Source organism: Gadus chalcogrammus, chromosome 14 (genome assembly GCF_026213295.1).
Source record: "Gadus chalcogrammus isolate NIFS_2021 chromosome 14, NIFS_Gcha_1.0, whole genome shotgun sequence".
Lineage (NCBI taxonomy): Eukaryota > Metazoa > Chordata > Actinopteri > Gadiformes > Gadidae > Gadus > Gadus chalcogrammus.
In genome coordinates, this window is record NC_079425.1 from 19,302,860 (window position 1) to 19,329,470 (window position 26,611).

General features: G+C 42.1%; 2 protein-coding genes across 3 annotated transcripts in view; one reads left to right on the forward strand and one right to left on the reverse strand.

Moving 5' to 3' along the window:
- Positions 1 to 17,564, forward strand: part of zdhhc7 (zinc finger DHHC-type palmitoyltransferase 7) — an 18,736-nt gene extending 1,172 nt beyond the window's left edge. Inside the window, exons 2-8 of the mRNA XM_056607643.1 lie at positions 39 to 134; positions 8,459 to 8,818; positions 9,724 to 9,848; positions 11,188 to 11,284; positions 12,117 to 12,198; positions 12,651 to 12,781; positions 13,171 to 17,564. Coding sequence (XP_056463618.1) covers positions 8,465 to 8,818; positions 9,724 to 9,848; positions 11,188 to 11,284; positions 12,117 to 12,198; positions 12,651 to 12,781; positions 13,171 to 13,353 — 972 coding nt within the window. The 5' untranslated portion in view covers positions 39 to 134; positions 8,459 to 8,464 and the 3' untranslated portion in view covers positions 13,354 to 17,564. The remainder of the gene's footprint in view (positions 1 to 38; positions 135 to 8,458; positions 8,819 to 9,723; positions 9,849 to 11,187; positions 11,285 to 12,116; positions 12,199 to 12,650; positions 12,782 to 13,170) is intronic.
- On the reverse strand, positions 16,055 to 18,864 carry terb2 (telomere repeat binding bouquet formation protein 2). Of its 2 annotated transcripts, none has more exons than XM_056607645.1 (7): positions 18,711 to 18,864; positions 18,219 to 18,300; positions 17,868 to 18,007; positions 17,377 to 17,438; positions 17,241 to 17,299; positions 16,877 to 16,965; positions 16,055 to 16,561 (listed from the first exon to the last, which is right to left on the reverse strand). In XM_056607645.1, the coding sequence occupies exons 1-7, from the start codon at positions 18,772 to 18,774 to the stop codon at positions 16,485 to 16,487; spliced, it is 573 nt and encodes a 190-aa protein (XP_056463620.1). In that variant the 5' UTR covers positions 18,775 to 18,864; the 3' UTR covers positions 16,055 to 16,484. The 2 variants fall into 2 exon arrangements, with proteins under 2 accessions (XP_056463620.1, XP_056463619.1); XM_056607644.1 differs by having other exon boundaries at positions 18,219 to 18,324.
- Positions 18,865 to 26,611: the final 7,747 nt, after the last annotated feature.

Here is a 26,611-nt window from a genome sequence, read left to right on the forward strand (position 1 = left end):
GTATTCATTTTTTGTATTTGTTTGTTTTTGTTTCTCAGAGGGAGCAAGTCCACACACTCCACTTCACCACTACGTCTTGAATGCTGTACCAAGAACCACTCTGCAAGTCATGCCACTGTGATGAAACAATTTAGGTGAGTTTGGGTTCAACTAAGACGGAGGTATCCCTTAATGTTTGCATTAAAGCTGCTTTAGGTATGAAGTGTAACGGCACTGAAAGCAGATGAGGGTGGATGAGAGAATATCTTCCAAAAAAGAACCTCCTGTTCTGCTCCTTCCCTTCCTGTCTACGTTCCTCCATTGATAAGTGATTGACTTCACAAACTGTGATTGACAGGCAAGATGGATTCCCTGATTGGTCAGAAATGTGCTGGTAGCCTTCTTAAATTGTACAGCGGAAGGCAGAGTTGCCTCATACAGCGGAAGGCAGAGAAAACTCGAAACGGATATTATAGCTGACGAATGGTTATGCCCTTTCTATCAAAATCCCCTAGAATAATACAGACTTTTTAACTGGAAATCAATTAAGCTAAAATAACTAATGTAGGCCAATAGGATATATGATTCCCGGTTGTAAAATCTGTCATATGTTCGGCTTTTGTTGGTTAATCCTGATACTGAACATTGTGAGTACTTCCCCCCCCCCCCCCCATGTATAACATTAAACAGGCTCTGCCTGTTCAAAAGAGCAAGGCTATCTGAGTTATGGCAAACCTCTTTGTAACATTATCTCATTGGTCATGGGTAATTACTGTGTATGGAATCGGTGTCATTAAAACTATTATACCGCCGCTGTTCTTTATTTTAAAGTTTACATGTTTCCATTGGAAAAAGAAATCGGTTGAATTATCATTCTATTTTCTCAGTGTAGACAGATCTCTGAATACTGAATACTGTATAAATTAAGACTACTCCAATACCCTGAAATTTGTGCGCGTGCATGTGTGTGTAATAAGGGGAATTTATGACTGTATCGGGCCCCAGTATCTGCACTATGAGAGAAAAGTGTGCACAGTTGGCATGGATTCAATGGGCCTCAGATTCCCTTACCACAGAAAAATCAATAGGCCTCAAACGGGACATTAGAGCTGTTTTTAACCCCCCATTAAGAATGCAGGTGCGTTAGCATTTCTCTTTTTAACAGAGCTAACAGTCATTATACTTAAAACCTATGATTTAAATCTAACACTTTTTTATTTAAGATAACCTGGTCCTATACATTGTAAATATTTTACTTGAGTTATCCATATGGTTCATTCTCATCTCTTATTCACAATTGACAATGAAGCCATTGTGTATGGTCATGCTATTGACCAAGCTTCATCTGGGACAGTTCAGGCTTCTGGTTAATGTCCTTAAATAAAAAGAGAATAATAAAATCTAATTTAGATTTTGTAAATCGGATGAAAGAGGAAAGAAAGGTCACTAGTCACAACCATCTGAAAATCAGATATGTTTACCAAATGTTGAGTCCTATATCCTAGACATACTTTGTACACTGCATGCATTGCAATGAATGCAGTGTGAACCTACATTCAAATCAGGGTTTCCTTCTTTCCCCAAGTCCAGTTTAGAATTCCTCCTCTGTCCCAAACTGTTCAACAACTGTTCTGAAAGCTTTTAGAGAAACTACGAATGGAGAGTGCTGTGTGTCTGGCAGCCTTATACTCTGCTTCTGCTAGTCTGGGCTTTTCAGAACAAAATCCCTGTTGGCATCTTCTCCTGGTTTCTTTCCAACAACCTCCTCTAACACCCCTATTGACATGCAGGCGCGGCCGGTTTGACCAGACAACAGTGAGGTATTTAGCAGCGGTGCTGGGTTAATTAGTTATGCCCAGTCTGGCTGTTAATGTGTCCTTTTTCATTATAGCCTCTTAAAATTGTTTTGTACTTTTATCATTTTATGGCTAATTTCACCTCTGTTTTTATGTCTTTATTCAACAGCACCAACCAGATAAACAACACAACCACAAATTTGGGTTACTTTACATTAAAACGTACTTCTAAAATCAAATCACTTGGAGTGACGATATAGATATCGAAACTGCTGATCTACATTGAAAGTAAGCAGTACTCCCTCCATCTCAAATCAATATTTTACATTTGATAATCTCAATTTCCCTACAGTCTACATTTTCCCTACCCTAGTATCGTATTTTATTCATTTGCCCCATCTTGGAGGCCCCAGAATCTTGATGTTATTCACATTGCCTTTAAAGGGCATTGATTCCCTCGTGGTTTGATCTCTCTAAATCTCCCCAAATCTCTCCAGCATGTATTCTGAAAGATATTACATAGCTCTGAATGAGTTCCCTGAACCAGCTTGGTTAATCCTTCGTTTCAGGGGTATATTCTGTCATAGGTGGCTGATGATCTGTCATCGACCTTCACTACCACACATTGCGATAACACAAATGCATATTTAATTGTTCAGCCGGAGGTGGCCCACATGTACACCAGAAGAAAAGGTTAGATTCCCCTGGTGTGATAAGATTTGGTTCTGTAACGTAACATGCACCTTTCGAAGTTCACGTCTTCACCTTTCTATGATATTGTAAAATCTTCGAAGAGTTAAAAAGGATTTGTTATCTGTATGACCTTGCTGGGGACATTTAGGAGAGTGTTTTACGCTCAGATACACGATATCAAGCAGCATGTAGGGCTAAGGCATTTTGGTCAAGGATTCCTACAGTACACTATCCTGCCTCACTCATAGTTAACAGCAGCACCTGTTTGAATATATGTATCCTCCTACTATGCTGTCCCCAAGGCAACCCATTGTTAACCACTGTTGGCACGCAACTTTTTTGCATGGCTTCGAGAAGGGTATTTCCATACCAAGATTCAGAGTGTTTTCAAGCTGGCTTAGCTATCAGAAAGTCCACAAAAAACACAAATTCACCGCATGTGAGCCCTTGAAGACAAGTAAGGTACAAAACAGCTTTTCCCAGAAACTGTGAATCCTAGAGGACAGTGCGATTGACAAGGCATAAGAGTTATCTTTAAATTCTTGTGTTGTGGTTGATCCTGCCCATAGGAGTTTATTGGAACAATGTTTATGAGAGGTTGTTCACCTTGTCCCCTGAGAAGGAAGCCATATCTTAACATTTATTCTGGTCACTGTTTGATTTCTTGACCATTTGGCATTGAATTATGCCAAATTAACTAGAAAAATCCACACAATCAAACAACAAACAATGTAATAATGACAGCAATTTCATAACAATTGCTTACAGTTTTTTACTTCAGCCATGTAGAATGAACATTTTCCAGAGACACTGTTGTCAAAGTTGGTAGATTGAGTGTTATAGCTTTAAAACATTTCCTAAAAGGACAAAAGACTGAAGTCAGAGTTATCCAGTGATTCCCAACTGAATCAGGCCACGCAGGCTAAATCTCTGCTAACACAGGGAATGACCTTGAATTATGGGAGAGGTATGTGTGTGTTAGGAGATTTATGTACCGCTCTCTCTGACCTATTTCTTTAGTGCTACCTCTCCTTTTTCTATTCTTTCCTCTCCTGTCCAATTCATTCAGTTCTTCACCTAAAAAAAAAAAATCTTCACTCTGCTTGCCGGTAGGATTTGCCTCTTTCCTCTGCAACTTCCATTTTTTCTCCTCCTTCAAGCCACTTGTCTTGCATGCTTTTCATCTGTTCTGCCATCTGCCCAATGACCCAGCTTTTCTCTCCCCCTGTTATCCTCCACCCTGCCTGGTCCCTCTTCTCTGCCCTGACTGCTAAGCAGGTTGGATACTTGGTTGGACAACTGTGAAAAGGCTGTAGGATATTGTGCTTTAAGCCAGAGCCTGTATATTCACACTGCCGGGTTCAGGGGTTTAGCAATACCCTCCAAAATAGACGATCCTTAGCGATGACTTGGAAGGAATTGCAGAAATGACGTACAATCTTTAGTGAGAAAGAAAATATATTGGCACTTCAAAGATTCTTTATTCATTAACGGAATGACACACAACTTGATCTGCTTTGACCAAAAAATATCTCATATTTAAGCATTTTAAAAGTGCAAAAAAAGTTAACTCCGTATGAAGTAATGTTCCATGCTAGTCAATAATTGACTCGGCGCTCATTGATCCAACATTCCCAAAATTTACCTCAACCGTCATTAACTTCAGAGCCTGGGCTTATTTATTATTACAATGTGTTTGAAGTACTTTCTTTCAGGAATTTAGGGGTCTAATTAACGACCCAACTGCTTGTTAAACAATGTAGTGTAGGGCAGTGGAGATAGAGGTCACCCATCCACAATAAAGTTGTTCCCATACCGATACAAGTATGAGAAATGCCTCCTATACAGCCTGAAATACTGCTGGAAACTATTTTTGTTAAAAAGGTTGGACACTATTTTTCAGGTAAGACATTTGCGTACCATCAAAGAGGAAAATCTATGGAAAATGTCTTATTACCTGACCTTCCCTTTTTCCACATGTTATCATTAACTAGTCGAGAAAAAAAATATTTTTGACAGAACAGGGTGAATAATCTTCTCTCCCAAAACGTGAAAATGACAGGACAGAGTGGAATCATTTTATTTTTAATGGCAACGTCCCGGCTTCTGTTAGCTCGTTTTTGTATGTGAGTGATCAACACTCGCTTCCTCAACGAGGTTCACTGCTGGATTCGTATTCAACAATGTTGAGGTTTAACATGGAGCAAATCCTACTTCACACGATCCACCTGCAAACATCTTTAAACGACCATCGTCTGCTCTATATCTGTTGGCTACTATTTGCAGGCCAAAGACAACGACTAAGCAAACGCTTTTGAAACTTATGTTTGACAAAACAATTAGGTGGTTATGGGATTTCGACTCAATATAACTATAGTGTACAGTATACAGTATCCTACCAAGTTACGTTGCATGACATGCAACGTAAAAGAGTAGCTAAGTAGTGTTTCATTATTTTCCGATTGCTGTTTGGATGCATACGATAAAATAACAATGTTAGCATTTGCATTGGCTAATTAGCTCAACAAAACTGATTACATTGAATTATTACCACCACATAAGCCGCCTCTTCTCATTCTGCATTGGACTCCGGCTCAAACATGTACAGTTTCACTGTTGGTTCTGGAGCAGCTATGTTTACAGTAAACCACTGCTTCAAGGTTGTTTGACCTCTGTTCTCCGCCAAACCTTGCAATGAGGCGGCCAATCAGAGCAGTGGTCATTAGCATAACGAATGAGCTTCGGAAAACTGCCTGTTTCTTTAGAATGTAGAAAATTTGATAATGAAACACGCACTCAAAGCTGGATTTAGGATTGGTTTATATATACTTTACAAAGTTCTTGCATAGACCCTTTGGAACAGTTTTAATTAGACCAAAAACTGTATAATTTGGGATGTTTCAAAATATATAATACATTAGAGTAAATACATTTGATTTGAAGTGTGGTAGAAAGGTATAACACATTGATAAACTCTATAAACGACTATTAATGTCAAGCGTAGGTCATGTGCAATGCCTTGGGAGTTACGCTGAGCTAAAAAGTACCTCAGTGGTCCGTAATCTTTGTTAGGCCAGGCCATCTTTTGGTGACTATTGTGTTGCTGTGAAACGTCAAAACAGAAAAAACAACTCAGTGCTTCTGCTCTCTACCTTTCACCCAAAAGGTCGGACTATTTAATTTTTTATGCATAAATATAGGTTCTGGGTGCACATTTTTTAAATGATTTTACATTAACCAAGTTTCTGCACAATAATAATGTTGTATTAAGGAAAATGGATTTGTATTACTCACAGTACACATAAATCGTCTTTATTTGTATAAATCTTCTGTCTGTTTACTCATGTGTGGAAGGCCGAACAATCAATGTCCACATTTTCAATCTAGTGTATCGTTCATGAGTGCGCTGGGCAAATACAAACGCGAGGAAAATGCCTGCACTATGGAAGCATATATGTAGCAAAATTCAAATGGCAATGCAATTTGGAATTCCATTATGCATTTGACAATGCATTATGCAATTTTATAATGTAATTTGTAAATACGTTATTCAAATTGTATTTTAAAATGCAAAGTGACAATGCAATCCTCAATTAAATTTGCAAAAGTTCTAACAATACAAATAGAATAACATTTTGTCAAATTCTTTGAGTTCCTTTATACAAATTGAAAAGCTATAGCGTCCCCGTGATTGCAATCCACTTCGCCACGCTCCGTGTGTTGCGATATTCAAATGACATTTCAATCCGCAAAACGGAATCCAAAACGGAATCCAAAGAGGGAATCCAAAAAGTCAATATGCAAAGTGGCAAACGTATCAGCCAATCAGCGTCTGGGCGGGAACTACGTCACTTGCTCGTAATTTCCTTGTTCACTTCTAGTTCGTATGTGTCAGGTCCATGGTCACCAATGGTGATTATTGATACGCTCCGAAGTTTGGCCGATGATGTGGAGAACAATCGTGTTGAAGACACAGATGCAGTAGATAGAGTGCGTGTTCTGGGAGATAGGATAGACGACTTATCCTCACGGGTACGTTTTGACGCCAGTGTGGTAAACACAAAGATTTCCAAAGTGCTACAGGCACTGGGTGCGAAACATAGGGTCGGGAGACCCACCATCTCCACCCACTCCTCACCTACAAAGCTCTCCACAACCTAGCCCCCAGTTACCTCTGCGACCTCCTCCAAGAATACACTCCCTCCCGCTCCCTCCGCTCAACCTCTGCTGGACTACTATGTATCCCCACATCACGACTCACTACAATGGGTGCCCGGTCATTCAACTGTTCAGCACCCAGGCTCTGGAACTCCCTCCCCCCACACATAAAACAGTCTGACACAATAGAAAGTGACGTAGTTCCCGCTGGTGGCTGATACGTTTGCCACTTTGCATATTGACTTTTTGGATTCCTCTTTGGATTCCTCTTTGGATTCCGTTTTGGATTCCGTTTTGCGGATTGAAATGTCATTTGAATATCGCAACACACGGAGCGTGGCGAAGTGGATTGCAATCACGGGGACGCTATAGCTTTTCAATTTGAATAAAGGAACTCAAAGAATTTGACAAAATGTTATTGTATTTTTATTGTTATAACTTTTGCAAATGTAATTGAGGATTGCATTGTCACTTTGCATTTTAAAATACACTTTGAATAACGTATTTACAAATTACATTATGAAATTGCATAATGCATTGTCAATTGCATAACGTAATTACTTATTGAATTGCAAATTGCAAATTGCATTGCCATTTGAATTTTGCTACATATATGCTTCCATACTGCACTGTAGAGCCCTGATAAAGACGGTAGGCATTTCTTGTAGATTAGTTATCACAAATGAAAACCAGTTGAAACAAGAAAGTTCAAGCATGACGTGCCTTTTTGGTTTAGTGTTTAAGTGTTATTTCAATTATTCCGCGTATATAAAATAAAAGTGCATAGAAAGTGGTGCAGATAGTGCAAGAGTGCCAGTAATAGTCCACCGGAGTTAAGCAGTCTAACTGCCTGCAGAAAGAAGTATTTGGTTGTTGCTTCCTTTTTGTCTGATGGTCTAGCAACGAAACCGCACATATAAATGTATTATGGCAAGTAAGAAAAGTGCTAGTATTTGACATATATTTGAAATGTTATATTATATAATAAATTTCACACAATTCAGTCATGTTTTATTTATTTACTGTGATCGTATTTATAAAAAAGTTTGGAAATGGGCCGGCCTAAAAAGAAAACAGAATTGGTCTGCGTGTTGGCTTGTATCAGCCTATAAGCATGTTCAGGTATCGGAATCGGTATCAGGAAGGAATTAATCATATCGGAACATCCCTATTCAACAGGAGAGTAAAGTGGATTTTAAATCATTTGTGGTTCTGAAGTAAAACAGAATAATATTTAAATAACAAAATTATGGTAAGTTATTCAAAATAAGTTTATATTTAAATACGTGATGCAAAGCAAGGCTCCAATCAAATACATAGCAATCAATTTACATCTCAACAGCATGCACTACAATAAAATAAATAAAAAATAACCCTTTTTTTCTGATTTCCATAGCTCCTTTAACTTTTTTACTAGTTTGTGCAACATTAAAAACCCTTGCAGCTTTGCTCCTATTCTGATTGTATTATTTGATTACTCCGTCTTAATTATTCATCACTTTGTATAAAAGCGTAGGATAACCCATAACTGGGTTGCAGCAGAGGACGAAGTGGGTGGTTTTCTAAACATTTTAGAAAACAATATGCGTGCCTTTGCCTTGTCTTTGTCATTCAATCATCAATTGTTGAAGAGTGAAAAGGCGAGGTTGTGCTGGGTCATAAACAAAGATAAATGATAAAAGGCTCACATTTTTGACATTGCAATAACATGGTATAACTCTTTGGTGGCCAGGCCAAAAGTACCTCCACAAGGGCGTGGAAGAGTTTGTGGAGCCCTGTGCCAACAGGCTGAAAGTCAAAGTAAACGGTGTCCTTCTTGCTGTGCGTTCCAGGGCAGGATGCAGTCCTCAGGCCACCGACTGCGCGACATTGAGCAGCACCACCCACTGCTGTCTGCCGGCGGGGACGTGGAGGCGGGGACCCTGGACGCCGGTGTGATGGTCGGGGGCCCCCACCACAACAACCACGCGGGCCCCAACCCTCACCACACGTTATGGTTCATCCAGGACGGCTGTGGCATGGTGTGCGCGGGCATCACCTGGTTCCTGGTGTTGTACGCCGCCTTCGTGGTCAACTTTGTCATGCTGCTGCCCGCCAAGAACTCCTGGTACCCACTGCTCAACGGGGCCGTTTTCAACACACTGGCCGTGCTGGCGCTCGCCTCGCACATGCGCACCATGCTCACCGACCCGGTAAGGAGGAGGAGGAGGAGTGGTGGGAGGGAAGGGAACCTGGTGGGGGAAGGTTGGATGAGGTACAGGGGATGAGGATGGAAGAAGGAGGCGGAAGAAGACGGAAGAGGGATTGGGCATAAGGAGGAGAAGGAGCTTGCGGGAGTAGAAGGGGGGGCAGGAGAAGGAGGGTAAGCTGAAAGTAGAACAGAAGCAGAAGGGAAGGGAGAACAGAGGAACGGGGTGGAGCGAGGAGGAGCAGAGGTGTAGGGGCGTGGTGCTCTGAGGACTAGGGTGTGTGTCCAGTCAAACGGCTCATTAACCATGATGTGCGTGCGTGCTTCGGAGAGATCCTGTTCCTTGACTCTGCTTTACGTTTGGTAAACAAACATCAACTACCTCCGCAAGCACCTTCTCTGATCAAAGCCGATGTTTCCGCTGCTGAATCGCTATGAGGTTGACCCCTGCGGCTGAAAGCCATTAAATGACTCAAATCGAGACCTTGGATTTTCTGCAAGACATGCAAAAAACAGTATTGTACCCGGGATGGGCTTTAAATAAAGCAACTCCTTGTTTTTTGCTTGAGTCAATGTGATGTGTGTGAGTCCCCTAATCCATGCACATGCTTGTTCTCCAAGATTCGGTAATTAGAGGTGTTATTCACACTTATTTACACTTAAACTTATTCGATCACAGAACCTACTATTTTTTTTTACTTGACCACACCTCAACAGCTTTTTACCGTTTAAATGTTGAAAGCCTGCCCACTTGCATTTGCAATCCCAGGAAACCTCATTAGAGGAATAAAATGATTGGACTTGAATGTTAAACAAGCATTACCGTTACATCAAATCAATGTTTTTAAGAAAAAGAGAAAAGAGAGGCAAATACTTCGACCGCATTATATTGATTTGTGTGTTCTACAGGGTGCGGTCCCCAAGGGAAATGCCACTAAGGAGTACATGGACAGTCTGCAGCTGAAGCCAGGCGAGGTCATCTATAAATGCCCCAAGTGCTGCAGCATCAAGCCTGAGAGGGCACACCACTGCAGGTAGGAACCCGCCCAAAAATGGTCATTGTTTCCAGTTTTGTTGTTCTCTTTTGGGCCATAATTCATAGCAGGTCATGTCCTTCCTTTTGATTAGTATTTATTTTTTTGGGATTATAACGTTGAATGCATTGTGTTGCATAAAACATGAGGGTCACTTTGAGATTTGCTTTCCTGTTTCTTGGCAAACAAAAGCTTTATCGACAGAGTGTAAACGTGGAGATATGGTGTCCTCCTGTGATAGGGTATTCATGCAGTTAAATTCTAGCTAGTTGGAAAAAATGTGGAAGAGGGAGGAATTAATCATTAATGCCGAACATATGTCTTCCTTGTTTTAATGGGAGCATTTAAGTAGTCAACACACACACTACTTAACCTTTTAGTGTTTGACACATTTACTGGCAAAACTGAGAGCTGGTAAACACTACTACTGGTTACCGTAGGAGCTGGTCAGAACATAGCTTCTAGTTATACTGAGAGCTGGTAAACATTTATCTAATGGTTATATATATATATATATATATATATATATATATAGAGCACGTAGGATTTCGGTGTGGACACCAGTGGCTTTCAGATCCACTCACCGGTCTGAGCCCGAACTGGTAGCATCAGAGTTTCAGCGCAGCCAAAAGGTTTCAGAAAACACACAGCTGCATAGTTTTGAGTGTAGGCCTACTTCAAATCATTAAAAAGCGAATGGATGGTTTGAACTTTGGGCAAAGTTTGGGTGAAATTGCATGGCAAGACTAGCGCTGTTCACCCAAAGACAAATCACACAGCCGCTTTTGTCGTTAGTACCAGTAGGTAGAGAATTTGTGTCTTTTGGCCTTGTTTAATCATTGATATCGCGGCTCAATACGCTAATTTATTAAAATTAAAACCCTTCATAAACCATTAACCTCCCCTGCTTTCCATAACCTTGTATGTCTATGGCTGCAACTGACAAGTGGGAGTGCTACCATGGAAACCAAAATCCCTGTGAGAACCCTAGGAATAAATCTCAACTGAAGCGTTGACACAAAGCATTCTCGGACCGAGGGACTGTGATCCCTCCGAGCTGTGACTGGAGTCCTTGTGTCAGTTATTCAGTGCTCACTCCTTTCTTCCTCCTCCTCTCCCTTATCATCTCCTCCCACTTCTCTCTTCACTACGGTCTCTCCTCTGCCCTTTCTACTCCCCCTTCATCCATTCTCCTTCCTCTCTTCCACTTCCTATCTCCACCCCTCCTCTCTCCTGTTATTCTCCCTCTGTACTTTCCTCCTCTTCTCCCCTCTCTCCCCTCTTCCTTCCCTCTCTCCTCTCTCCCCTCCACCTTCCCTCTTCCTCCTCTCCTCTCCAGTATTTGTAAAAGATGTATCCGGAAGATGGACCACCACTGTCCATGGGTCAATAACTGTGTGGGAGAGAAGAATCAGAGATTCTTTGTGCTTTTCACGGTGAGTACACACACTATTGCTGCCTGGTGGTGTGGAGCGCTTTGATTGGAACTATTTCCTGTGCATTGTCTCATAAAATGTATGGGATGTTTTAAAGAACTTGGTGAACTTTAACCTTTACATTTTCCCCTGCCCTAATTTTTTTCTTTAAATTAATTAATGTTTATTGGTATTTGAGGATAGACTTGTAGAGTTGACTGTACAGTAACTAACAGACATGGGTAGTGGATCATAGCAGTATATGCTAACCGACACTGACAGACACTATCAGAAATATATGTGTGCATATATTTTATTTTTTATTATTATTTAACATATACTGTATGTATACTTTCCCCGTGCTCAATAGCACTACTTAGGTACTCCAATCTTTGAAATGTATACATCTCTTTGTATCCGGACATAACTCAGTCACATGGTTTTCATCCAGTACTAGAATCGGGTCAGTCTATCAAATGATAAGGAGCAGAGTGAAGTAGAACTACATATGAGCTCTGCTAGGATGGTGGCTACTTGCAGCTAGAGGAAATGTCATCACTGTTTCACTACCTGTCACAGATGCAAGTACACAATTGTTTACAAGTTTACAACTCTTGTTTTACAAATGCAATAAAATAAGACCATAGTAATACCCTCTCTGGACCACTGTGGGGTGTGGTTCTTCTGTCTATTCCCTTATACATTTTTTTGTGGTTACTTGTTATTTGTTTCACCAAGTCAGTATCTTTTGAGTTAAAACAACTCCTACTGCTAGTAAAAATTAATTTCACTCTTGAAATAAATCTTACCATTGTATCCTATTGTTAATGTGTGACTGTGGGTCCCTCAACAGATGTACATAGCCTTGATATCCGCCCATGCCCTTGGCCTCAGTGGCATGCACTTCTTCACCTGCGTTAAAGTCCAGTGGAACGGTAAGCCTTCGTGACCCTACGGTTTCCATGGTGACGGTTATAGGCTGGTGTAGGTTTGCTATCAAAATGAGGATCCTACCATCTCCTTTTGTTTACACTGTATGATGTTTCACATCCAGCAACGGCCTCTGGCTGCTTTGCGTCCTGGGGAGGAGAAAAATAAATGAGAATAAGTTAAGAATGATTTAGTTCAGTTTGATTAACAGAAATTGTCAAATGGAAGGAAATTAGTTTTGGAGATTAGTTTGGTAAAGACTAACACTAGCTCACCTTCCTCATTGATGTTTTTAACCTCATTAGTGATCATTTTTCAAGCATATCTTCTCATCGGAATACATTTAAACTTGCTATCGTAATAAGTCATTTCATGACCATACCACACCATTCATAAATGATAGTATTACCATTTTGCCCTGCCCAAATGTCACCAATTCCCTGCTTATGTCCCTCAGAGTGCAGTGACTTCTCCCCGGGCGTGTCGGTGCTGCTGCTCATCTTCCTCTGTCTGGAAGCTGTCCTCTTCCTCACCTTCACCGCCGTCATGTTCGGCACCCAGCTCCACTCCATCTGCAACGACGAGACGGTGCGTGACCTCCTCCCTCACTCTACATGGGCCTGGGTTCAGGGGGCACTTTTCACTTGTTCTTTGTCATTGGCAGACAGTGTTATCCATACCAACCTGGATATACATATAGATATAGATGGGTTGATAGATAGATTGGTGTGGGATGGGGAGTTTGACTCTCGAAAGGTTCTTGGTTCAAACCCCAATGTCTGCCAGATACCTAACCCCTGCTCCTCGTGCATCTCAAAAATGTACCATATGTCGCTTTGGATAAAAGCATCTGATAAAACGATGAACGCGCTAATAAAATAACATAGAAAGACGTATGTTTCATCGATTAGAAAACATCAGAACATTAAACCACAGAAGACTAACCGGTAAATGTCCCCCCCCCCCCCCCCCGGCAGGAAATCGAGCGCCTTAAGAACGAGAAGCCGACGTGGGAGCGGCGCGTGCGCTGGGACGGGATGCGCTCGGTGTTCGGCGGCCCGCCCTCCCTGCTGTGGTGCAACCCCTTCAACGGCCTGCGCTTCCACCGCCTGCTGCTGCTCAGCCGGGGCCGCCGCAGCGGGGCCGAGTTCGCCGTCTGAGACCCCAAGAGGGGCCCCGGGTCACACCCCGCCCCCGACTGTGTGTCGGGGGGGGGGGGGGGTTGGTCTGAGCGCCTGGGTCTGTGTGTGAGGGCGTGTCGAGTGTGGCTGGGAGTCTGGCGGATGCGGAGGTGGTTCTTCCTGGGGGGGGGGGGGGCTGATGACGGGGGCCCCTGGGTCTTGAGGCCCCTACCACTGGTAGTGTGGCGTGTTTGTCATGTACACGGTGTGTATGTGTAGGAGAGGCAGAAGGAGAGTAAGACTTTTTTTTTTTTTTAAGCGGCAACGAGCGGTTCGCTTGCTACGCTTCAGTGTCATCGGTAGAAAGTGGACTTGGCGTGTGTGTATACATCGTAGTGCACATGGTTCAAACTCAGCCCTCACCCTGCGTAATACTTTGACTCTTTTTGTCGGCTACAGCGACGTGGCTCCGGGCGACCGTTCAACTGCCTCTGTTCTCTTTTAGAGGGACGTGTATGTCTTGTGGGAAGCTAGTTGCCAGGAAACCAAGGACGGAAGAAAGACCTAACCGAAGACTCAAAGATGGCATACCTCGCAAAGTCTTTGTCCTTACACACCAACCGTAGCCACACCACCTCAAACGCAGCCCGTCAAGATGGTGAACGCTGGATCTGCATGTGAACATCTCAGTGCTCCCTAATGTGTCAGTTGAATGAAATAATTAAAAAAAAGACTGTGAATGCAATCCTCATTCTCATGTTAAGAGGACTGAGCAATCTCCCTTTTGACGTTGCTGTTCATCCTCTTCTGTTTTAAGCCCCCTTCGCAGTGACCTATCGCGTGTTTGACATCAAGCCATTATCGCCCTCTGCTGGATCATCATTTTTGGCTGTCGGTGGTTGCTTGTCATCTCTCATCACGAGGACATGGTCAAGAAATCCCCACGTGAATCGCTGGATATTACGACTTTGAAACTCTGTAGATCAGCTGACCCTCTCCCTGGATGTCATTGGTCCACAATATCTGTTTGTTTTAGTTTTTTTTAATGGTCTTCTCACTATATCAGTCGCCACTTCGAATGAGTGACAATTCGAATGAACACAAATCTGTTGTCTCTGTCCCAACAGTTTACATTTAGACAAACTGTAACAAGCTGGAAGGTAAATTGGTTTCTTTAGAGGAGTTGTGTTGTGGAAGTGAGTGTATTCCAGTGGCTTTTAGGCCTCCATATGTCAACAGATCAGCTGTGGTAGAATGACTAATTCTAACAATTTGGTGAAACCTGAACTCTGTGGATCATATGAAAAGATATACATAGCCTTTTAATATATACAAAATATTTAAATAATTATTTCACACTGTTTGAATTTGCAGCGATTAAGAGCTGCTAAATTTGCCACATAGGAAGATTTGCTAGTCAGATCTCTCAGATGATGGTGCCCTGACCCTTCAGTACCCTGTGACCTGACCTGATGGATACGCCACTAGGCTTTAGTATTGATTAGATATCGGTATTTATGCAAATGCTTGTCCCCCTCCCTACTTCCCCGTCTTAAAATGGATCCGGGTTCTCTTATCGACTGTATTATTTTTAGAATCTGATTATCCCTTTTAATTATTTTGCTCAAGCCCAATCTACATTCAGCATGGATACCATTGTACATAGTTGGTGCATACAGTGTTGTGTTCTGACTCAAAATAATAGACCCTCACCACTCTACAGGACATAGCAGATCCCTGCCCGATGCACCACGCCACAGGTAAAACGTACGTTCAACAGTGACATTTACTCTCAGAGTTGTATATTGCGGTCTGTTTATCATTGTAGGTTTTTTTAAGAACAGGTAGGATCTCAACTTCAAAGTTTACACTCGATGATGTATGGGATCCGACCAGATCCTCTGACGTCAAAGTGTCATAGAGAGAGAACGTAGTTTATAACAAATGTATTTTTGTTTGTGGAAGAAGGGAAACGGGGGGGAGCACCACTGGGATGTCCTGCAGACGATAGCGGGGCCTCGGTTCCTCGCTGTCCACCCCTATACATGCAGTACAAAGGGATTTGATGTCTAGCTGACACTCTTCAAATGAGATTAAGATTAAAATCAGATTACAATCGCTCCTTTAAAGAGAATGACCATATACTCTACTACACTGTGCTCAGCAGGTTGTTCTCAGCAGTAATGTCTTATATTCTACTTGAAATCACTCTTTAAAGAAAAAACAATAACAAATTATTAAGAATTTGAAAGCTTATCGTTCATGAAACTGGAACGATTGATAAGCAAGGTCAATAGCTAAAGTCTGCAAGGAGACTTTCCGCAGTCCAGTGTTGCCTCTGAAAGGCGAATAACTGAAAGGTATTTACAATCGCACAACAGTAATGAAATGAGAGGCCATTTCGAGAACAGCCACAGCCAATTATGGGCTTTTTATTAAAGTAATTAAACGTGAGATGTCAAAACTACAGACCTATTGGTTAGCCAAGTGAAAGCATACAATGCAGAATATATTGCCTAGATTCAAATAATTTATAGACACTATCTTTTTGGTTGACGGTTATAATTTGGGCAGCTTGAATTACTTATAAAAATATAACTCTATAGCTATGTATGTGTTTCATATCCAGAAGTGGATCAAAACTGAAGGATTCAAATTAAATGAACGCTTAAGGAATTCAAATTGTTTTATTAGAATCACAAATTATTTAAGAGAATGATGAAAATTTCGCTTTATAAAATATTCAGATTACCCAACGATATACATATGGAATGTGTAATTGGTGTTTTTTTTATAAATGATCTTTATTGTCTTGTTTTTCAATAAACGTGTTTCCTTTAAAGTATGTAACATCTATTTTTATTTTTTTAATCCTCTTTTTGTTCTTTAATATCCAACTGTATGAACTTATGCAGTTTGAAAAATACAAATGGTAAAGAAACCCGACAGAACCTCTTCAAATCAATAGTTCTAAATGGTTGACTATGGAATTATCCAGCTAGCTTCCATGTTCGTTCTATAAGCACTCGCTGGTGGGGGTGCTGAATGAAGAATTGTGTATTCAGTTCCCCCACCCAACTAGTGCTTAAAACCGAGATGGCTGCTAGGTGAATAAGGACCATGCATTACATAAATAGACACTAGTGTGGCAGTTGGATTTACTGATGCACTTAACAGCCACAGTGGTCCGGTGTGATTTCACACAGGTCCCCAGAGTATTTCGCCAGCTTGTTTATACTGATGTAACCTAGAGAGGAGAGACACTTTATGATTAAAAAGTAAGTATGTTTTAAATAAGAACGTGTGTAATTCGTTCAAGGTCCTGTGTAGCTAAGCTCAACTAAAGCCTAGCATGAAATGTACTGTATGGTAGGATGCTTTGTGTGAAAGTGTCCACCAAACGGCAGATGTACTATTATTTATGAGATCAAAATTAAGATGGCAGCCCGCCACCTTACTGTATTTGGTGTGGTATAGTTTAAATTCGACTTGTGAGTTTCTCAATAATTAAGGTTCTCAATTTTTACTGAAATGAAATCAACATACTGAATGAATGCTTTACCTGTTGCTGGTTTATTAAAGGAGAGCTCCTGTACTTCACAGCACACTTTGACTACAGTCGGGGGCGTCTCTGAGTCCAAATGTTCACAGCTATTAAAAAACACAACATAATGTAATGTCAGCTACGATAAAACACTTGCATAAATAAAAGTACTATCATAATTATATACCAAATTCTGCCCTTAAATCACATGGGAGGCAGGACACAAATGCCAGCTTCAAGGTCAATTTTTTTTTTCCATCATCCTTCTTTTGAGTGAGAAATGTGCAAAATAAAAATCCAATAGTGCAGAGGCTTTCAAGACTTTCAGATGATACTGTCAAGCATCATGTGGCGTGGTACAGCACTAAACAAAAACTGTGACCTGCTGTTCAAGTCTGTGGTCGTCCAGGAGTCCTCCTCCACCTGTTTCACTGATGAACCCTGCAAATACAGATTTAAGAATTATGTAGGAGTAGACTATACTAAAGGAAGGTTTTCGTTGGCTTTATGTTTCATACCTGGGGTTCGAACTGATCATCTTCCCTTTCCCAAATCAGTCTGCCAACCACATTCCGGACTTCTGCAAATAAAAAGTTTAATGGACTACAATTACATTCAGCACCAGCAGGCACCTTTATCCAAAGCTAGACTAACAAATGAGACAGAAAATAATCAAAGCTCTCCATCCAAATTTGAACCACCACTAAAAAAAAGAAAGATGGAGTTACTTTAATGTCTTTTTGGTACACTTTTCTATCCACTGTGCTCACTGCGTGCTCGCATGGATTCATGGCCAGACCGCAACCCATCTCGTTGGTAATAAATGTAAGGGAACTCGCTTGAAACCACAACACCAAGCCAGTATAGTAGCAAGCAATCGAAGAAGCAAACCTTAAGTATCGAGCCTCGAACCCATTGGGCTTATTTAAAACCAAACGCAAAATGCCCACCCGCAGCCAAAAGAAAAATTCAAAGAGTGAAAATAAATGAAGAACTAATTGCTCCTCACCGTCCTGGACACAGACGGGGGGCAGTACATAGTGTCCGATACACACAGAGCCAGCGCTGTCACGCTTCTCACACGCACAGAGGAACAGGCTGTGGAACACCGTCACCTTCTTCTGCTGGTAGTCCTTACTCTCAAAGATCCTAAGATCAGAGGAGAACGATTTGTATAATTGGAAGAAAATATTACTAATTGGGAGATTCATCAACAATGAAGCGATAATAACTTGCATTTAAATGATTTAGGCCTCTTGGCGTGAGGAGGAGCGGAGGAATTGCGCAAGCAACCCTCTTGTTCCCATTGACCTGCTTACCTTTAGGCAGGTCAATGGGAACAATGAATGCTGTTTCTTACCGCTGGGTGTCAGGTTTTGAGGCATCTTCACTGAAGAGGTATTCTGCTGTCCTCCAGCTCGCAATGCGCCCACCTTCAGATACTGTGTAGATACACACATCAGATACTGTGTAGAATACACACATCAGATACTGTGTAGATACACACATCTGATACTGCTGAAATACACATGAACTAGAACATCTGATGTTCACATCTCAAAATCCTACATGGTATTCTCTATATTTGACTTAAATAGCTGGGTTTATATTCTATGTCAGCTAAAATATCTTTTTCGCAATAATCTGCCTCATTGTCATCTCTTGAGTAACGTTAGATTGTCTTTTGAGTGCATTTATCCAATGTACAGTCAGATTATGGGTTATTTACACATTAAGGATACATAATATATCTTAACAAAATTATTTTAAAGATTGAAATTGAAATCAGTTACAGGTGCGCCAAAACAAATAGCATGTAAAACAAACAGCTAGTAAAATTGTAAAAACGTACCCCAGTATTTCTGACACCTTCGTTCGACACTGTTTGAAAACCAAGCCGTTCTCTTGCGAAACATGATCTAAAAAACGTGTTTCTAAAGTGTTTATTAGTTTAAAACAAGTTTCCTTAGTTTTAATAATGCTTAACCCAGGATGTGTTTGTTCAGTTTCCCGCCTCGGACTTGTAAATATATTAACTTGTATTGACAATTATACATTTATTGGCCACAAGATGGCAGTATGTTATCGTAAACCGTCGTTTGTAAGCAGTGTTTATGGGTCATAAAACATTAAATAGCATATTATTTAGTAATTCTGGAGTCACTTTTATCCAAAGCTATGCACAGTGAATATATTTGAGATTTATGCAATTAATGAGCTGGAAGAGGCTGGCCTTCGAGCTCAAGGATCCCTGCAGATAGGTCAGATGTAAGGGATTGAACCCACCGTTTCAGTTGAAGGCGAAATCCTTCAAACACAACCCCCTATAGCGCCACTGTAAACAGATCAATTTATTGCAATACTTACAACGAAATCATTTACATAGATTAGCCTGTATTGATTTATAATTAACTATAGTGCCAATTCGTTGTATTTAGTATAATTACCATAATGTAACCTTCAGTGAAAGGCTAATCTAATGGATTGGCCGACAACACTGGATCCATAGTGTGAATCTCTCAGTCAGTTGATGGGGACTGAATATCCACTCACTAAAGATGGAAGGCTTGGTGATATATGGAAGTATACCATAAAACGCCATCAGAAACACACACAGACTACCAACAAATCACTTTACAATGGCCGACAATGTCAAGGAACCTTGTGTTTTACAGCTAGCAGGATAAAGCTATTATGCTAGACGTGACTTGTAGGCCTCCAGGTCACTGGAGCTAAAGAAGCGTGATTGGTTCACCATCTCATTATTGTTGCTCAGAGACCGAGAAGATATAAAGATGATATCATAAAGCCTTGTTTGTTCTCCGAAAACTGCTTAAATATATGTAGCTTTACATCTACCATACATTCCCTCGGTGTGTTTATGTGTGTGTGTGTGTGTGTGTGTGTGTGTGTGTGTGTGTGTGTGTGTGTGTGTGTGTGTGTGTGTGTGTGTGTGTGTGTGTGTGTGTGTGTGTGTGTGTGTGTGTGTGTGTGTGTGTTTGAGAGAGAGAGTGTCTGTATGTATGCCCTGTGCAAATGCATGCATGTGTGTTTGCACATGTGCGCTTGTGTGTGTGTATGTGTGTGTGTGACGTGTGTGTGTGTGTGAGAGAGAGAGCGAAAGAGTATTCTGTGTGTGTGTGTGTGTGTGTGTGTGTGTGTGCGTGTGTGTGTGTGTGTGTGTGTGCACAATTGTGCATGTGGGGGTGTTCGCGTGCATTTGTGTGTGTGTGTGAAGGTGTGTACTGTGCGCATCTGTGTTTTTCTCTCGGCGTGGCGTGTATGTGTTTGTGCCTGTGTCTTACTGTGTGCTAGTGTATCTGTGCGTACGTTTAGATGTAAACGTCACTCATGGATACAGAGTGTGGTTCCTCATCATTTACAATTCTGTTGCCATAACAACAGCGCGGTTACACCCTGACAACCCCCAACAGTTGTAATAGCTGAGCGGTTGGGGGTGGGGAGCCACTCTGGAGTGGAGGTGTATCGTAGTAGGAGGAGGAGCAGTAGTATTGGTTATAGCAGTCGTGGCAGTAATGGCTTCTCTATCCCTCCCACAGTGAGCGCTTGGATAACAACGGTTTAAATTATAATCTGCACTTGATTATGATTCTTTATAAATGGTTAATCCACGGCAGATGCCAGTGTGTATGTGTGTGGGGTCACTCCCATTATTTGTGTGATTTACAAGTTATAAGCCTAGCTGAGCATGTTCATGTGTTCACCCGTGTTCTCCCGTGTTCATATGAGTCTAGTATTCCACCATATGGTGTATACAATTAATATGCGCAAATAGGCTTCTGGAGATAATGTCGTACAGAATGGCGTGAGTACTAGCGATAGTATTGGCTCCTTTTAATTTGTTACCAAGAATAGTGTCTGGTTATTTTTAACCCAACACCTTTTTTCTAGAATGTGCTAGAATCTAGATTGTTTCAGAGGGTATTATTTCCCTCAAGAAAACAAGTAGTAGGACTGCAACAGTAGTACTGTGGTCAGATAAGATGAGATACAACTCGATTGTCCATTCTCAAAACATCTGACATAAAATAACGTCTGTTCTCATATGCACACATGAGTAGCCCTCATGTATGTACATTATATATGTTGTAAGCCTTATAACAAGTATGATGAGAAGTAGGATTACACTGTGTAGATCTATTTGGGTGTGGAATAATGTTACGTCAATAAGGAGGGAGAGTAGATACAGGATACATACAATATACAATGTAAAAACACAAATATGGCAAAAATAGCTACACATGATTCCCACCTGAACAGTTTTGTATTTCATTTTCAATATTGTACATTTCATATAATATAACTTGTTAAATCTAACAAGTCTTCTTCCTATTCACATCTCTCTCTCACTCTCTTGCTCTCTCTCTCTCTCCCTCGCTCTCGCTCGCTCACTCTCGACTCTGTGTCTCTCTCCTCTGTACTCTCTCCTTACCCCTCTCTCTCATCTCTCTTTCCTACATCTCTTCCTGTCATCTCTTTATCCTCTCCCTATACCTCTCTCTCTCTCTCTCCATCTCTTTCCTCTCACTCCTCTCTCCATCCTCTCTCTCCATCCTCTCTTGGTCTCTCTCCTCTCTCTCCTTTCCCTATACCTCTCTTTCCTCTCACTCCTCTGTCTCTCACTCCTATCTCTCTCGCTCTCTCTCATCTCTCTCTATACCTCTCTTGGTCCCTCTCCTCTCTCTCTCTCTCTCTCTCTCTCTCTCTCTCTCTCTCCTCTCTTCTCTCTTCTCTCTCTATACCTCTCTTGGTCCCTCTCCTCTCTCTCTCTCCTCTCTCTCCCCTCTCTCTCTCTCCTCTCTTCTCTCTCTATACCTCTCTTGGTCCCTCTCCTCTCTCTCTCTCCTCTCTCTCCCCTCTCTCTCTCCTTCTTCTCTCTCTATACCTCTCTTGGTCCCTCTCCTCCTCTCTTGCCTCTTCCTCTCCTCTCTCTCTCCTCTACCCCTCCTCTCTCTTTACACTCCCCTCTTGGTTCCCTCTCCTCCTCTCTCTCTCTCTCTCTTCTCTCTCTCTCTCTCTCTCTCTCTCTCTCTCTCTCTCTCTCTCTCTCTCTCTCTCTCTCTTCTCTCTCTCCTCTCTTCTCTTCTCTCTCTATTACCTCTCTTGGTCCCTCTCCTCTCCTCTCTCCTCCTCTTCTCTCCCCCTCTCTCTCTCTCCTCTCTTCTCTCTCTATACCCTCTCTTGGTCCCTCTCCTCTCTCTCTCTCCTCTCTCTCCATCCTCTCTCTCCTCTCTTCTTCTCTCCTATACCTCTCTTGGTCACTCTCCTCTCTCTCTCTCCTCCTCTCTCCCCTCTCTCTCTTTACATCCCTCTTGGTCCCTCTCCTCTCTCTCTCTCTCTCTCTCTCCTCTCTTCTCTCTCTATACCTATCTTGGTCCCTCTCCTCTCTCTCTCTCCTCTCTCTCCCCTCTCTCTCTCTACATCCCTCTTGGTCCCTCTCTCTCTCTCTCCTCTCTCTCCCCTCTCTCTCTCTACATCCCTCTTGGTCCCCCTCTCTCTTTCTCCTCTCTCTCCCCTCTCTCTCTCTACATCCCTCTTGGTCCCTCTCGCTCTCTCTCCTCTCACGATACCTCTCTCTCCCATCATCAAAGCTGCGTGCTTCAAATGGCAGGTGTTGAAGGATTGAGGCCGCCGCTCTGAGGGGCACATCCTCCACCCGTCTTTGATGTGACGCCTCGTGCGCCTCTCCTCTCCTCGCCCCTCCGCTACGCTGTCTGGAAGGAGTATTTGACGTTTAGCGCCGCAACATTTTTAATCTGCCTTTCTTGCTTTCTTTTGTCTGTCAGTGTCTTTATTCTCGGTTGCTCTCCGTTTCTCTCCCCTCCCTCTCTCTCTCTTGCCTCTCTCTATCTTTCTGTTCCTCTCTATTTCTCTCACTGTTCGGTAATCTCTCCAACCCCCTTTTCCTTCCTCCTTCTCTCTACGTCCCTCTCTCACTTCCTCTTCCTATCTGGCTCCCTCCTCAACTCTCTAGTATCTCCCTCTGTTCCACCTCACCCTCTCTCTATCTTTATCCCTCACTCCCTCTCTCTCTACCTCTCAATTACTCTAGTCTTTCCCTCTCTTTTCTCTCTTTCTCAAACTCCCACTGCCTTCTCCCTTTCTCTCTCCCCCTCCCACTCTCTCCCTCTATCTATCGCTCTTACTTTAAGCTCTGGATGTGAGAGTGTGTTTGGCTGTTTTCTTCCACTTAGCGATGGTTTGGTTCTCAAACCCTGAGCACAAGCCCTTTGCTGTCACAATGCAGTCAAACCAATAAAAATGAAAGATAATCGGCTTGCTGAAGCTGTATTTGGTATTTTAGGAACTGGGGTGCTTTTGTGTTATTTTTAAATGAAAGGGAGAAGCAGGTGTGATTTATGTAGTAGACAGTACACTGCAGGTCTTTCGATCAATGGGATGAATTGATACGTTCAAGACTTCACCGTGTTGTGGATTTTGACAGCATTGAACTTCTTTCATCTAATTTCCTGTAAAACTGAGACTTTTGGCACAGCGATGTTGGATCACCAAAGTAGAACTGAAATGCTTGATCTGTTGTATTCCTTGTTCTAGTTCTTGGTGATAAATCAGACATGGGATTTGCTTCACATATACCTCATTGTCACTCTTTATTGGACATTATAAATTCAAACCTTCTTGATTCTGACATTGACATATTTCAAGGTGACCAACTGTAAGTTAATTCATTAAAAGTTAGTAGGGCAGCGTCTGATGGAGGGGTCAAAGGTCGCAGGCCAGGCCTGTGGACAGACCTGCAGGGGAGCTGACTGACTAACGGAGGTTTGGACTCATGCATGCGTCACATGCAGTGCCATAGCCCACACGTAAACATGCATGGATGAAGGAGAGACAAGGACGGACGTGCATGACTGAAGAGCAAACTAAACTACCAAACAGAAGATTAGCGTAAAGGATTCGTGATCCATGTCAGATAAATGATTGAGCTCTAAAAGGACTGTAATGCTCTCTCTCCACTTCCGCCTTCGACAGGAAGATGACCGCACCAAGCTACGGCCACTTCCTGGGAAGCAGAACGCTTGAGGTTCCAGCTTGACTCCTTAAAAAAAAGAAGAGCCATCAAGTAATACCAAGTCAAATCTGAGTGGGTAATAGATACTGAATGTACTGTTTAGCACAACTCGTGACATCACAAGGAGACTAATCCTATCAGGTCTAGCATGTGAATATATGCAAATTGTTTGGACGGAATGAAGCGTGTCCATAGGGGCATTTTCAAGATGAGGTCTTTATGATGCCTGTAAATAGAGCTATGACTGTATTCTTTTGTTGCGAACCCCTTCAATGTAGAATTGTTTGGGGTTTGAAGTATATTTGACGCTGTGTTCTAGTGTGATTCATAGTTTTAGCTTGATTCTTAGAACCTGCTGCAGACGATGTGTAATCGTGGGTTACAGTGCTATCGCAACGCTGGATCCTCTCCTACCATACCGTGTCGCCAAGGCCTGTTCTTCTTCTGCTTTTACATTCAGGATGCTCTTGTCCAAACACAGGCCACATTCTGGCCTGTGTTGTCCCAACACACACAGTCATACACACATAAACACACACCCACACCCACACCCAGTTAAACAATGTCTGTGTATAAGCAACTGTCCTTTTTTTGTTTTGAATTTCTGCCTCTGGCTATCGTCATCAACATGGACTACCTGGATTGTGAGCTTTGTGTTACAAGGCATCAAATGAAAACAGGGGCCACAGTGAAAGGCCCCGGGACTACAGGGGTTAAGACTGAGCTGTCAGCTCACTTCAAAGTTGCATTTATTTCCCAGAATACCGAGCAGCGGCGAGAACGGAGAGGATTTCGGTACAGTTTAGATGTTCCTGACCGTTGCAGTGTGCCTCTAATTGTCTCTTCAGGGCAGTTCGTCATCACACACACAGTGTGAGTCACACCCTAGTGAACCAGCCCCGGCCAAAAACGCCAAAAAGACTATGCATGTTCAGTTGTGATTGCATCAGCAACCTGTCACTCAAAAACCCAACTTTTGTCCATTTGACCTCCATGTAAGTGATGAACCTGATGCTCTTTTGTGTTCCTTCTTCGAACCAAACACACAATCTGGAATCCCTTCATGAGACTGCTAGGTGGGACACTTCAACAGTATTTAAGTCAATGGTTATATCTATGTCTGAAACTGCTGCTGGACTATGTGGCTGTTACCAGGTCGAATGTGTGTAAATGTACTTGGTGTATGATGTTGTTTGCTGCTGCTGTCTTGACCAAGATTCTCATGTAAAAATATGTTTAAACTCAATGAGACAAACCTTGTTTACTACAGGTTAAATAAGCAAAAGTTTCCCTATGTTTGACAACCTGTAGCAAAGAGATATAGAGTAGCTTGTCTTTTCTGTGAGGATAAGTAGAGTAAATATTCACAGCGTACTGAATTATGCATGAGTTATGCATGAGAAATTATGATTGTAGTCATCCAATATGCATGGACTAATGCTATCAAGTGTACAGCGATTATTAGCCCCCAGTCTACTCCATAGATGACCCTTGCCTGCTCTCTTCCCATCACAGATACCCTTGTGTAAGGAAGGAAGGAAACAAAATAGCATGTATCTACCAGAATCAATGGATGTATCAGATTATCTCCATCATTCATAACTTTATGAATTGTAGTTCCACATGCTCGATAATATCAAGTTTCCCATGGTGCATTGCCCATGGAAAATGCATGCTTTGACTGTACACACTCCTAGGGGCTACTTCTAATTGTTCCATTACCTTTGCCTCAATATTGCATTTAAAGAGTATTCCTTTGATGGAGAAAGATATATAAATGTTATGTATTTACTGTTCTTACATAATATGTTGTAATACTTCCAGTGAATAATTATGGAAATGTATTCATTGGTAGGTAGATGTTGTATGCAACTCGTAGATGGCATGATTTGCTGAAATGGGGCAATGCTACAATAAAATGGCAGACAGCTTTAGGGAGCTCATCCATCCTCAACTCAAACCGGTTAATGGACTGATGCCAAAACATCACATCTTTATGTGGGAATCATGCACTTAAACACATCAGCTAGTTCCAGCAGTCCCCTCTAGTGGGTGCTGCAGCACCATTATGCTGATTGGCTAATGGCTTCCAAATGACCTGCAGTATATATATAGTATATCAAACACTCTACTGCCCAGTCAGCTGCTGCTTCCCCTAATGCCACTCTGTTGTTTGTCTGGTGTGTTTTAAGCTTCTCACTTCCCAGCATGCACCCGTAGCCTCTCTTCTCTCATGGTCTAGGACTGATGTCTATCACTGGGTTCGTCCAGGTGCTTCAGAGAACCTGGATGCTATGATACTTTCAATTTGATTCACACTTTGGTGTATACAGAGAGAGCACTAAAGCGTGCCCTCTCTGTATACACCAAAGTTTATTTACTAATTACTGACAGACCGGAATTGATACATCACACTGGTCTATCTTTATAGTAGGATAAACACAAACACACTCTCAAGCACACTCCCGTGCCTCCGGCAGTGTCTTTGTCGCTGTGGCTCTCCTCACATGCGTGGGATGGCATGCGCGTGCATGAGCATGAGGTTGCAAGTGTTCTCGTGCGGTGTGTTATTGGCTCAGGTTTCCTCTGCCCCAGGGCGCCGGTACCCTGCCGTGGATGACCTTGACATTGACCCCTGTCGATCTGCCCAGTGCAGCAAAAAAACATCCTACTCCTCCTCCTCTCCTCTCTTTTTCACT

Bases quoted from the DNA above. Each gene is read 5' to 3' on its own strand.
- terb2 (XM_056607644.1), bottom strand. From the start codon at position 18,774: ATGTTTCGCAAGAGAACGGCTTGGTTTTCAAACAGTGTCGAACGAAGG. The intron at 18,325-18,710 runs GTACGTTTTTAC...TATTCTACACAG, and splicing joins AAGGTGTCAGAAATACTGGG to TATCTGATGTGTGTATCTAC. The intron at 17,439-17,867 runs GTGAGGAGCAAT...TTTTATTTGCAG, and splicing joins CCCCGTCTGTGTCCAGGACG to AAGTCCGGAATGTGGTTGGC.